Genomic DNA, 14329 nt, shown 5'->3' with positions numbered 1-14329 from the left:
TATTGGTTCTATAGAGCTCTAGAGATTTCGTCTAGGATTAGATTGGAATGCTGAAAAGGTAAGGAACTGATACGCTATTTGAATATCTTGATAAATATTTGAGAGACTGGAAGGTGTATTGTTTTGAAATATGGGTTTGTTTAAAATGATACCTCCTCATGCATGCGTAGGTTTCAACCATAAAATCGATAAAAATTCTCTGCATAAAAGAAATTCTTTTCATGAAAGAATTAATAAAAAAATATCTGAATTAAATTCCCAAAAAACACTATCTGTGTCAGTTGTCCCTAGGGTAGACACAGTAGTCAAGGAATTTAAGATAGATTACGATAAGCTTAGGAATGATTTCCTAGGGTCCCATAATGACGATAAAAGAAAATGGCTCCACGAGTCATTCTCTGAAGAATATACCAAGTCTCATATTAGGGTTAGTTGGATAGCATTCGTGCTAAAAAACTCCACAAACATCCTGTTTTGGGATTAGTTCGAAAACCATTTCGTACCAGAAAGAATGGTATGTGTAACTCAGAAAACCATAAAGTGGGATCTTGCCAATGCAGACCCGATTGAGTCAACACATCCACCCTTAGGTACCCTCAAAATAACCCATCAAAAAGAGGAGATCAAGGCTTCTCCTTTCAAAAAGAAAGTGGACGATTCACTGGGCCCCCAAAGATATTAAAAATATCTTTGAACAAAATAATTTCACAAACCAGTGTCTTTCCACCATAGGTTCCCAATTGGATAGGATAGAACAAGAAGTCACCAGGCCTGTAGCCAACCAAGTAGGGACCTCTAGTCGTCCAACCCAACCAAGGCCTGCAACCATAGATCCCAATCTCTAGGAAAAAAGAGTTTAATCAGGAGCTTGAGAGGAAAATAAAAAATATAAATCTCCAGGAAGTTTCCACATCCCAGAGTCTACCTAAAATGATTGTCCCAGACACTCCTCTGTCAGGAATAGAGCCGGGAACACCATTGAAAGCAACCAAACATAAGACACAAGAGTCTGAGGGCTCGAAATAGTGTGGCAGGAACCCCAAAAACCCTACTACACTACCATAAGTGCACCAGACCTAGTGCTAGAAGAAAAACCTAGCATAGTCCAAAATAGGTACAGTGCCAATGCCATCTATGAGTGGAACATAGACGGGCAGTCCGAATATAACATTCTGAGCGTCTTGCAGCAAATGACGATGGTGTTAAATGCTTACAAGACCCAGACCCGTTTGTCTGACCCAGCCATAGCACACATGCTCATAGCAGGGTTCACTGGTCAACTGAAAAGATGGTGGGATAACTACCTATCGCCCTTTCAACAAAAATGAAATCCTGACCAGCGTCAAGACAGATGAATCTGGTGAGATCATCTGGGATGCTAACAACGAAGACATCCCTGATACCGTAGCAACTTCAGTCTTTGCCATCTCCCAACATTTCGTAGGAGACCCCTCTCACCTCAAAAACAAAAACCTAGAGCTGCTGTCAAACCTAAAATGCAAAAGACTGTCTGACTTTAGGCAGTATAAAGACACCTTCCTCACTAGGGTCATGTCTAGGGAGGATTGTAACCAGCCGTTTTGGAAAGAAAAGTTCTTAGCAGGTCTGCCAACCTTGTTAGGAGAACAAGTCCGAAACGAAATCAAATCCATAAATCATGGCCAGATACCTTACAAAGAACTGAGTTATGGAGAGCTCATCAGCTTCATCCATAAGGAAGGTATCCGAATGTGTACTCAGCACAAACTTCAAAAACAATTGAAAAAAGAAAAGGCCCAGACCAGGAAAGAGTTTGGCAATTTTTGCCAGCAATTCGATCCCTCTTTTCAGGTCGACAAAAAGGTCGAAAAAACCAAAACCTGCAGTGGGGACTGCAGCAGAAAACATAAGCCAAACATTTCCATAAAAAGCCTAGATTTTCCTCAAAACCACAAATCGCTGGTAAAGAAGAGAAAAAATTCAACTCCTCTTACAAGTGTTTTAAGTGTGGGAAACCTGGCCATACCCAGAGGTATTGCTACCCCAACAAAAAGATTCATCAACTGGAAATTGATGAAGAAACCAAAAACCAGGTCTGCAACCTGTTGATAGAGTCTTCCGACTTCGAAACAGGATCCTCAACAGAGGATGATGACGGCCTGCAAATGGATGAACTTGATTGGTCGTCCGATGAAAAATCGATAAATGTCTTAACTAGAGATCAGGAATTCCTGCTTGAAATAGCGGATCAAATCCATAACCCTCTGTTAAGAAAACAATATCTTGAGAAGTTGAAACAGGGCACTCTCGATTGCGAGATCAAAACCCCTAATTACAACATCTCTGAAATCCTTAAAAGGCACGACAAGAGACGAGCTCATAAAACCTCGTTTGATGCCCAAAAGGAATTTGAAATTCTTCGGAATGAGATTGATTGTCTCAAGTTTGAGCAACAACAGCATTCCACGATAATTGGACGTTTAGAAGAGCTTATCACTAGGGCAGCAAAACCCTCAGCCAGCTCTGACCACGTCCTCATGAACCAGGACAAAAACCCAGAGGAGACTCTGGCCCTGGACCAAACAAAAAATGACCAGCATGAGACCTTAACCATGGTAGGGGAGCTCTCTCCTAACAGATGGTTGATCAAAATCACGCTTATCATAAACCATAATCTGTTTATTGATGCAACTGCTCTGTTTGACACAGGTGCAGATGAAAACTGCATTAATGAACAAATCATTCCTGCCAGATTCTATGAAAAAACAACTGAATCACTTTCCTCGGTCAGTGGTACCAAACTGGACATTAAATACAAGTTGAGTAAGGTAGAAGTTGAACAAAATAGAGTCCGGTACAAAACATCATTCTTGCTAGTACGAAACCTTAGCCATAAGGTCATACTAGGCACTCCATTCATCCAGCTTTTAAAACCGTTCCTTGTCACCTCATCTGGCATAGAGACGCATAAGCTTGAAAACAAAATAAAATTTAATTTCATCTCTGATAAATGTATTTACAAAACAGACTAATACATTTTGCGCAGGAAATGGCCGTGGAATCTGCTCAAGAGTGGTTACACAATTGGCTGCTTGAACTGTGGCAAGACGACAGTCTTGAGAAAATACAAAATGATATACAGGACGGGGAAACAGATTCCATGGATCGTATGTACACTGCATATATCCATAATATATGTGCCCTCATCGATCATCCTGTATCCCATGTGTTATGTGCTTTCTTCGACAGGCATTGCAAGGATTTTCCTCCGTGTGATACAAAACCCTGTTTTCAGCACATAAACTCCACTTTAAAAACCAGAGAAGACTATGAGTTGGTCGTTGGCCACTTGGTCTTCCAGGCACCTGGAGGAATTCCAGTAAACATAAATCTGCAATAACATTTGCTGTGACTTGCAGGATCATGGATTTTCCCTGGTTTGACCAAGAAAAAGGTGGCTCCTCCTCTAAAGGCCAAAAACATGGGAACTTGCCTCCAAAAAAGCGGTTCCAGTTAAACTCCAGCCTTACGGCTTGGAAGCCTGATCCCAGGCAACAACTCATCTTGGATAATTTATGGGCTTCCATAAAAGATCCTCAAAAAGGTGAGGAATCCATAAATGCATTGGTCCTTCTCATGGAGGAACAAAGCAACAGCAAGGTATCCATGCAGCAGGAACTTTGCCTGAAAATCGATTCGCTGCAACAAGAGCTATCCCTCCAAAAAGCTCAGACTCAAGCTTTCCTCCAAAACAGATTAGTTAAGTCCGATAATTTCACAGAGCACTTTGCTGAATTGCAGAGAGAAAACAATGCTCTGAAGAAAAAATTGAAAAAGAGTGAAAAAAGGAGAGATATTCTGGAAAAAGAAAAAGAGGGCTTCAAAAAAGAAATCGAAAGCCTCTGTGCAGAAAGAATAGAAGTCTTAGAGTTTTCTGAGATCTGCCTCAGAGAAAAAGACGCTCTTGAAAAAGAAAAAATAAAATTCAAGCAGGATTTGGAGTCATCATCAACTCCATCGATAATTTGGTCCCAGTATCTTTCAAAACCTGTGACTGAAAAAATATTTTCTAAAAAACCCATTGAGATCACTTTTAGTGGCATCTTTCCACAAGCTGGAGAAATCCTGTTCTTGTCAAAACTTCCTGAGGATCTCGTCTCACGAATCTATGAGGTGAGTCTCCAGGAATTCTCTTCAAACATAATTTCTTTTTTTACCAGGATCCTCCAGTTCTGTACTAACACACCAAAAGGGACTGACGGGTGGTACTGGTCATGGGAAAGAAAAAACTTTTTTAAAAATGATTTTGAAAAACCCTGCGACTTATATGGCGAAGATGAAAACCACGAAAAGGTGGACATCTTACTAATGGAAAGTTACAGGCACAGTCTGGAGTTCTCCATACCCAGATTCAGTTTTTATGTTTTCCCTTCTAAAAACCATTTCAATAAACACCATTTCGATTTTTGTGATCTTCTGAAATATGGGATTCTCAAATCCATAATCCTCAGACTAGAAGATGCACACCGCCCAGAACTCCAATCCCTCTTCGGGAACAATGCCTGGAGTCTGATCACCAAATCTTTGAGGCGCTCTGCCAGCCTCTCCATCCACATTGAATCCTCTCCTCCAGAGTGGGTTTCCCCCATAAAGGTTCAACCTGCCATCCATTACATCTTCATTTCCCCAGTAGTTTCCGAGGACATTTTCCCTCCGGAAGTAAGTTACTGGCCATGTGAAGGTCCAATCATATCACAGATCAGCAAATGGCGTGCTTGGGTTCAGACAACTGAATGGCACTGGCTCAAATATCCAGGGCACATTCTTCAGTTCTCAGCTTACAGCCAGGGTTCAGCACCCGTCATGACGAGTGGCTACAAAAGTTCGGTGAAGAGATTAAGATGAGATCCGGCACATTTTTACCGCATGAGCGGTTCTAATGTGATTGCTTAGCCTCTGCATACCGAGAGCGTCCGCCCACTGCTCATACACGTGGATCATTACCGGACAAAAAACCTTTCAACTCAAAGGCTATGCCCCACATTCAGCGCAATCTCTGGAAGCGTCCCACCACTACTCACAGTGGTACCATAACGGACAAAAAACCTTTCGGCGAGCGTGCCCAACATAAAGCAGCAATCTGTCACTATTTGCGACAAAAAAGGTCACTGTAGCTGCATAAAAGTGCACAGTATAAGAGTGGTCACAGTATAAAGCTGCACAGCGACAAGGCATCTTTCCATCGCCTATAAGAGTGGTCTCTCCTCCAGCATCGAGGAGGAAGAAAACTCATCCACCACAATACTCTCTTCCTCTCTTTCTTCTTCTTATATGTAAACATCCGGTTCTCATAATCCGGATCCTCCAACCCCCATTCTGTGTCTAAGTGTAAGCTCGGGTCGAGTTCTTACAGACTCTTCCCTTTTTCTTCTTCTCATGTCTTCTTTTGTTTTCCTAAACACCATGTACTCCCTTCCGCCCATCATGGGCTAAGTTTCTGAATAAATCTTCCATGTTGATCTTATATTTATGTTGATATTCTAAGCATATCAGATTCTTGTCCTTTCATTATTCCATGGCTATCCCTTACGATAGATCTTGGTTAGAAATGGACATATAAATGAGGCTTTCTTTGTAATTGTCCCCATAAGACAACTAATACATAGGAAGACCCGGCATGCATAGATAAAGAAAACCCCGTTTGTTTATTAGTGGCCCCTTGAAAAGCCACGCAAAGGAATAATAAGGATAATTTATAGTATACAATAAAATGTTATATAACCGAAGAATATTGACTTGGGGATAATATTAAATGATCTTTCGTCGAGGAGATTGGGCCATTTGGCCTACAATTCGAATTCAAACAGAGCCTGCACTGCAAGCAACCTGAAAAAAAATCATTAACAAATCGCATAGTTTTACTTAATATCAAGGATCGGAGTCCGTGATACAAATATTAATTCGACTTAAGTTTCACATGTATTCTGATGCAATCCATGCATATGAACTGCTAACACTATAACAAAACTGTGATATAAAATAAAAACGGATTTTTAAGACAGATTTTAAATGTAGATATCATAATTAGTCAGAGATTCGGTCCATAAATTCGTCCTCTTTTAGGGTTTTATGACACAATTCATGCATATAAACTGCTAACACTATAGCAAAACTGTGTTACAAAAAGGGAATTTTAAGATTGACTTTAAATTCAGATATTATAATTTGTCAGAGTTTCAGTTCATAAATTCTTCGTCTTTTTTCGGATCGATGCTCGTCACGTAAAGCACCCGGAGATAAAGAGGAGCTTTGCAAGGCATACAGTTCTTTTTCCTATCGCGAAAGGAGTTTCTTTCACTATCTCCTTACAATTAATCAAATGATTGCTTTGCACCCGAATTGACAGCCTAACCGGTGCCCTCCATATATTATATTATATATTATATTAATTAAATCTCTGCTACATCACTTTGATGATGGCCTTAAAATTAATTAATCAATTTATCGCTAAGTAATTAGCTAATCAAAGAGTTCCTCTGTTTTTAATTAGAGGCCAGTAAAATTCAGTATAAGAATCTCCCCAAAAAAATGTCCTTTGTTTTGATTTCATTATCACCCCGATTGATACAAAACAAGGTGCGTTTATATATATATATGTCGTGTTCATTCAAAGATTATCTTTAACTTTTAATAGATTTTATTTAATTTGTCTATTCGCTCACTTCCTTTTCCTATCTACGACATTAAGAGAAAAGAAATTCTCTACATGAAAGGCTAAAAGTCATGTAATGAACCTTTGCCCTAATAAATTATTTAGTTGTCTAATTTTGACTAGGGGACCCTAAAATGCATTTTATTATCAACTTGTCTATTATTCCATCAAATCATTCGTACTTTTATTTGAGGAATATTAATAGTTAATTTAATTTTGCTAAATGCCTATAAATAATATTAATATAATGGGGTTTCTTGTTAAGAAGGGAAAAATAATTAATCGGGAATCTCTTTACAAGAGTCAAGATTAGCCGTCTCGGTTTGGCTACATGGTGGACCATACATGAATGAACCGGAGCAAAACGTCCCTGTCGTTTAATAAAAGACTACATGTGTCGTTAATTATTTTTTCCCTTTGATAAGATCATAAGGTGTCTTTACAGCCTGTTACGTGAGTTTAATTTCGACATATAAGCCTTCATCGTGGTTATGAGGTTCTTTAAATGAGTCGGTATCTCATGTAGTACAAGTTAAATTCGTTTACATTGAATACGTACGTCATTAATTAATCAGCAAGTTATTTGAAGCGAAAGACCCTCTCTCTTGTTAGGTAAAAAAGGCTAACATCTATCTTTTCTCTTGGACCCTCCAAACCCAAGGATCGCAATCACATGGGGAAGAAAAAAAAAAGACATTTTTGATTTTATAAATTTAATTTTCAATTAATTTTGAATCTCTAAGTTTTATAAATGATGAATAAGTCCTATACGTTTGCTTCACCGGGTAATTTTGGTATATTTCGTGACTTGTAGGACAAAAAATATATTTCTTTTTCATAACTTATAGAACCACATTTTAACTAAAAGTCAATTTATAGGATCAAAAATATCTTTTTCAAAACTTATAGGATCAAAATTATTTTACAGAAACTTACATGATTAATTCAATAGTTTTAAATCTTATAAGATTAAAATTCACTTGATGCCAAATATATATAACCAAAATTATCTTTTTCCCCCGTATCGAAGCATCCACTCGTGAAATCAAGTGGCTACATTTACCTAACTTTTCTTTTGTTCTTAATAATATGTAATCTATGTGATCATACAATTTTAGGTGGCTAAATGATCGTGAATTAGTTGGAAAACCCCATGATTTATAATTATATAGCAAGCTACGGAAAGAAAATTCAAGGGCCATGGAAAAATCACGAGCTCGATCCCAACTTAGCCAGATGAAAATAAAAAATTACTGCTTATATGTGCGTTAGATGAAAATTGAATACTAATCGGGTTTTACTTACATCTGTAACCAAAGCATCCAGAGACGAGAAAATATACTATAGTTTTTATCATGCATACATGAAATTTGTATAATCTATGGTCGGGGGCCTTAATTAGATAGGACTTTGGAGTATTCATCGATAATTTTTTATAATCTCTTGGACTTTGGAACATTTCTTGAATTCAACTTAAGACTGAGGCCCAAGAAAGATTACACATATGAGCTTACCATTTTATGATGAGCCGAGAAAAGGTAAGCCCATATGTATACAGTTAGGGCCTCTATTGATCATGACTGTGCTTTTGCATTTTTATATTGGACCTAGGCATCATTAATTTCGATGAGTTAGATTTAAAATTCGAGCTTAAAGCAAAGTGAATGATGAATTTAGAAGAAAACTAAAGTTTTAATTCGAAATCCAAACCCATAATTTACACAACCACAAGCTTAACCACATCTTGCGAGCTTTTTACGCACCCAGAAGAAACTAAAGCAGGAAATAGTACGTATGATATTTGCGTGACCAATTTCACAATATACTAAACATCGGCTCGTTCGCATGACAATGTTCGCGGATTAATTTACTAGGCCGTAGGGTAAGATGAGTCCATCGCGATACCGCAAAGACCTTCCTTGGCGTCGATGTCTCTCTGCATTCTCACGTACCCTTCCTCTCCCCAACTAGTACCCCACGAATTCTTCACCAGCCAGTACTTCATCCCGTCCTCGGTTGTGTCATACCCGACTGCAGTCACCCCGTGGTCGAGCATTGTGCCACAGGAGCCAGTGAACACCCCGCCACTGTAGAACTGGAAGGATCCATCACCAGCATCGATGGAGACGGAAACCGGCTGGTTGGCCACTGCCTTAAGGAGGGCAGCCTCGCTGTTGGCCGGGACGGACTCGTAGCCCTTGATCTTGACAACATGGGATGCTTCCTTGGCTGAGTTGCATGTGCCATCGCTTCCAGCATAGGGGTAGTTGGCTTCTGTGGTGATGCCTTTGTTGTGGATGATGAACTCGAAGGCATCCTCCATGAGGCCGCCCTCGCAGCCTTGGTCCTCGCCTTTTATGTCACAGTCGACGAGCTCTTGCTCCGACAGTGAGGTCAGCTTCCCAGTGGTGAGCTGGTTGATTCCCTCTGTCGCCGCTATCGCCGAGAAAGCCCAACAACTTCCTGAAATCCCGGAACGTGGAAAGTACATTGTTAAGATAATTGTCACGTGTAATTTATGTACTAGGATTATTACTTGTGATCGTGCTTACCACATTGGCCTTGATCCTTAACTGGCGTGACGGCTCCTTTCTTTCTCCAGTCCATGGATTTCGGCACTGCGGTCACATTCTCATACCTGAATGACCCCTCTCCAGACCTAGCAACGCGGCGCCTGTATCCGTTCCGGGAAGCACGGAACTCTTCCGGGGTCAGGTCAGCAAAGGCATTAACACCGAGCACATACGGCTTCTCGCCAGCAGCATTAAATGACTCGATGAAGTCCACATTGCGGCTGAAGATCTCAAGCCGCCTCTGTCTCTCAGCGTCATCCTTGTACACACGCCCATACTGGGCCATCCACTGCTCATGTCTCTCTGCCATGGTCGATGCCTCCTGGAGCTTCCGGGACATGACCCCGGGTGCCAGGACTGCAAGGACAACAAGGAAGAGACCCGAGGCGCACAGTTGCTTCCTTGCGATCGAAGCCATTTCGTCAATGATCCGATGTCCAACCGAATGCGCTAATTCCTAGCTACTGAATTGTTGGAGTGAGCTATGTAATCTCTACCATTCAGAGAGGTTTATATAGGCAGTTGAAGTTAGTTACTTGCCAAATGAAACGGTTTGTCTTCTAACAGGTCTGCGTGCCGGGCGAATTCGGAATGATTTTGATGGCCCGTAAGCAAGTTGTGTTCCGTGCAAGCAGCTTTGCTGTGGACTCGAGAGTTGTTCCCATATGATAAAACATTTTGTATGGTTTTGCCTTATAATTTTGTTATCAACGATGTCTACGTTAAGCGTTAATGTAGGATTTTGTGTGCTTGTGCTTGTTTTCTTGAGCAATTAGAAGTGAGTTTCGTGGGGATTCCTTCAATTTTATTAATGAGTTCTGTTGTGTTTTTTCTTTCTTGGGCCAATATTCAAACGTGATTGTGGCGAATAATATCAATTTTAGATCAACGTGGGATGACTGCAAACTAAACGTCGGAATTTCAGTCGAAACAACTTTTTCATTTTCGTTTTGTTGTGCTTATAGGACCAACTTTGAGCTGGACCGACTTGGCTTGCAAGTCATGGAACTACGCCCGGGGATTATATGATTCGGGCAGGCTAGAGCTCGACTTAAATTGGCTAGACGACTTCCCTTAGATGATGATAAATTAGGCAAAACTCATACCCGAGAGTAAAGAATTAATATTGGTCCACATCCATATCGCAATTTAAGCGTGGGATTAGTGTATTTGGGGGCATCATTACAAAAAAACAGTATATATGGCTATAACATTCTCCGCAACGTTCCGATCATAATTATGAGGTAGAACTTGCATATTAGGCAGCAAAATAAAAGTATAGGAATTGCTGGGCACTTGCCCCACAATTCACCGAAATAAAAAGAAAAAAAAAAGGATAGGAATTGGAGAACCTCAATTAGACTTACGAGCCTTCACGGTCTCGAGCTAAGCACCCCTGGCTTGGGGCCTCAAGCTGAAGTTCGATGGAACAAGTAGACTCCGAGTAGCGATGGAGCTGAGTCCGAGTAGCTTGGAACCTCAAGCTCGTTCAAGTTTGACCATAACAATTCCGATCGAGTATGGCTACGGAGCCGAGTCCGAGTAGCTCACGATTAGTTTTCGCTCGACTATGCCTCTAGTGTACTATGTGCCCTGGGACAGCCCTAATTTTGGGTCCACTGCATGAGGTTCGCACCTCCTAAGCACATTTAATCGATGGGAAATTAATGATGACTTGTTCTCTGAAAAGTTCTGTCAATTAGGACCATTTTGAAGAACTTGGAGCCCCTTTACAGAAGAAACCTGTTTTCGGATTTTCCATATTTCTAATTCACATCGTCCCAAATTTACATATTCTAATTTTAAGATAAGAAATAAAAAGGAGAAGTTGGACTACAAAACGTCTTGTCAAGTGCAACCTGCAAGCTGCAAAGTTCTTTGTTCATTTTATTACTCAGCATTTTCCAAATTTTCAGCAAAAGAAAAACTCCAGTTTTCCAAATATTTTCGAGGTAAAGAAATGGAAACCTAAAAACATGCAAAAGTCAAACGGAATTTTTTTTTTCTTTTCCCAACGACGCTACAAGATATCCTTGGATTAGCGGTTGAAATTAATTATTACTCATGTCAGCTTAGCCCTAATACAAGTGCTTTCGTTGATTTTTGAATTTCTACGTTGCAATTAAAATTCATTTATTTGAAATACAGTTTATCAATTGTATTAGATCTCAATTTTTCCAGAGAAAAAATGATTCATTTCCCTATCTAATGTTATCATTTTGCAGGATTCTATCCTCACCTTCCTAGTGTCCATATATATATTAGAAGTCCATATTGCCTATGACTTATAGTGGATGGCTAAAAGGGGTACGCATGGTCTGAGAATCATCCATTATATATAAAATGAAACTGATCATTTATTATCTCATGACAGCATGGACCGTAGCAAAGTCATAGACAATCCCATTAAATAATCACCAAAAAAAAAAAAAGAACGAAAGCTAGAAACCTTAAAAAGGTTTTAAGGCTTAAAGGACAAGCAGCTTAATTATGTTTTGATATTCAACTATGTTCGTAAAAACAATACAATCAATTTTATCTTTGAAATCCAAACTTTAATTTCCAAATATTGGAAGTACCATGTGGGAATTCGAATCGGCTTGCGAAATCAAGAAGATCTTATTAGAATTCAATTCAATCATAGGTCAGTTTTTAAATTCGAAAATAACAATTCTGTAATTGTTGTGCTTTTCTTGCTTCAATTTTTTCTTTTGGAGAAAACTATTAATTTAGTCCTTGAGATGGACGAATTACATCAATCGGGTCCCTTACTCGAATTTTACATCACTCTAGTCTCTCTTTACATCAATTTGGTCCTTCTTAACATCAATTTAAACTTGTGAAACTTATATGACACGTCATCTTTTTGAAATTTTTTATTTTTTCTAAATTACCGGTTTTCGTGTTGTTCATTAATTAATGGTCACCCTTCTGGTAATACTTCAAGAGGATAAAAGTATTTATAGTCGTTAAAAAGGTTGTTTTATCTACCACGTACCTAATATAGGACCTAAACCATCAACATACCTGCAACTGCCGCCCTTCTGGCCCTTCCCTTAAATTACTTCTTTATGTAACCACAAAATGCCCATTGACAACACTTTGAAACTTAATCACTGCTATATTCCAAACTTAGCAACGAATCATCCCCTTATCGTTCGGAATCTGGGGAATGCCTCGAAGTATGTTAAGTCAGTGTTGCAGCTCCATAAACTAAAGTGTCCTGAATAGAGTCAGCTGCTGAACTAGTTCCACCACAGTTGCTGCAATGGACTCCGTCAATGTACGATGGAGGATCTGCACATTGCTTAGCTTCATCGGAATCACATTCCTAGTTTTTGCAGTAAAGCACAGCCACGACGGATCAGGCTTCTGGAGCCCTCAGAACATAGCCTTCGTGGCGAGACCCGCACATGAGTCCTCCTCAGAATCTGATACTCGGGTCAACGACCCTCCGAGCTTCATTGAGACGGAGAAGGAAGTGAAAGGGTTCTGGAGCCCTCAGAACATAGCCTTCGCGGCGACACCGGCACATGAGTCCTCCTCAGAATCTGATACTCGGGTCAACGACCCTCCGAGCTTCATTGAGACGGAGAAGGAAGTGAAAGGGGACGAAGATGAGTGTGATATATTTGACGGGAGATGGGTTTACGACCCGGGGTCGAGTCCTATGTACAGTGGAGCACAGTGTCCATTCCTTAGCGATCAAGTCAGCTGCCAGAGGAACAGGAGGCCCGATTCTCATTACGAGAGGTGGAATTGGGAAGGCAATCGGTGCAACATTCCATGGTGAGTCCTGAACGATCTTAAATCCTCAAAGGTACTACTGTTCATGGAGCTGAGACAATTACTCCTCTTTTTTTTTGGTGTTTTTAAGGTTTAATGGGACAGACATGTTGGAGAGACTCAGGGGAAAGAGAGTTGTCATAGTTGGGGACTCCCTGAACAGGAACCAGTGGGAGTCGCTTGCTTGCCTTCTCTATTCCTCAATTCCTTCGTCAGAAACGCACGTCGATGTAAGAAGCGGCACTTACAAGATTTTCCGAGCAAAGGTAAACATCGGAATCGAACAGCACGGTTCTGTCTCATCCATTAACATTGTTCGTCTTTCTTACTGTATAAATACACGAAGATGAGAACTGTTGAACTGTTTCAGAGCTACAACTGTTCAGTGGAGTTCTATTGGAGCCCATTTCTGGTTCAGCTAGAAACGAACCGCATCAATGGTAGCAGAGTCCTCATGCTCGACCGGCTCTCCACCTCAGCTAGGAGATGGAGGGGTGCCGGTGTCATGATATTCAACATGGGCCACTGGTGGGTTCACCAGGGGAAGCTCAAGTCGTAAGACTCCTGCCCCAAAAATTATCCTGAAAAAATCAGTTTAGCTAGAAGCTCATTGTTTCATAAAATGCTCGACTTAGAGAGGAAAATTTGCAGGTGGGACTTCTTGCAGTATAAAGGAGTGCTGAGACAGAACATGGAGATGGAGACCGCCTTCAAAAGGGCGATGAGGACTTGGGCAAGATGGATCAATCAGAATGTGAATACAAACGAGACAAGGGTCTTCTTCCGAAGCATATCGCCGGAACACAAAGGGCAGCGCTGGTGCCACAATGTGACAGAACCCTCCCTCGACCGGTCCTACAATACTTCATTCCCCAAATCCATTGCAGAGATTGCAGAGAGGACGATACAGAACATGAGAACACCGGTGAAGTACTTAAACATCACGAAGCTCTCCGAGCAGAGAAAAGATGGCCACCCGACAGTTTACACAACAAAGCAAGGGAAGCTGTTGACAGAAGAGCAGAGGAAGAAACCCGAGGTTTATTCTGACTGCAGCCACTGGTGTCTTCCTGGGGTGCCTGACACGTGGAACCAACTTGTATATGCATCCATGGTATTGGACAGCTCCAGAGACGGGTCTTCCTCTTCTCACACGATTAGCTTGAAGCTGTAATGGATCAAAATTCTTTCCATTTTCTAGTGGAAATAAAGGACATCTTGCAAAAATATTCAAGCATAGAACCAACAGTTTTTGTTGTTGCACGACCTCGAAAACACC

At 40.6% G+C, this 14329-nt stretch overlaps 2 protein-coding genes across 2 annotated transcripts; one reads left to right on the top strand and one right to left on the bottom strand.

The window, feature by feature from the left end:
- Positions 1–8465: 8465 nt before the first annotated feature.
- LOC116204955 (senescence-specific cysteine protease SAG39-like) lies at positions 8466–9811 on the bottom strand. Its single transcript, XM_031537341.1, has 2 exons — positions 9244–9811; positions 8466–9154 (listed from the first exon to the last, which is right to left on the bottom strand). The coding sequence occupies exons 1-2, from the start codon at positions 9680–9682 to the stop codon at positions 8562–8564; spliced, it is 1032 nt and encodes a 343-aa protein (XP_031393201.1). The 5' UTR covers positions 9683–9811; the 3' UTR covers positions 8466–8561.
- A 2546-nt stretch (positions 9812–12357) lies between these two features.
- On the top strand, positions 12358–14322 carry LOC116204953 (protein PMR5-like). Its single transcript, XM_031537338.1, has 4 exons — positions 12358–13053; positions 13142–13316; positions 13421–13605; positions 13702–14322. Exons 1-4 carry the CDS (start codon positions 12533–12535, stop codon positions 14222–14224), a joined length of 1404 nt encoding a protein of 467 aa, XP_031393198.1. The 5' UTR covers positions 12358–12532; the 3' UTR covers positions 14225–14322.
- The last annotated feature ends 7 nt before the right edge of the window (positions 14323–14329 follow it).

Source organism: Punica granatum, chromosome 4, assembly GCF_007655135.1.
Source record: "Punica granatum isolate Tunisia-2019 chromosome 4, ASM765513v2, whole genome shotgun sequence".
NCBI lineage: Eukaryota > Viridiplantae > Streptophyta > Magnoliopsida > Myrtales > Lythraceae > Punica > Punica granatum.
This window is presented reverse-complemented; position numbering and strand designations above follow the sequence as displayed.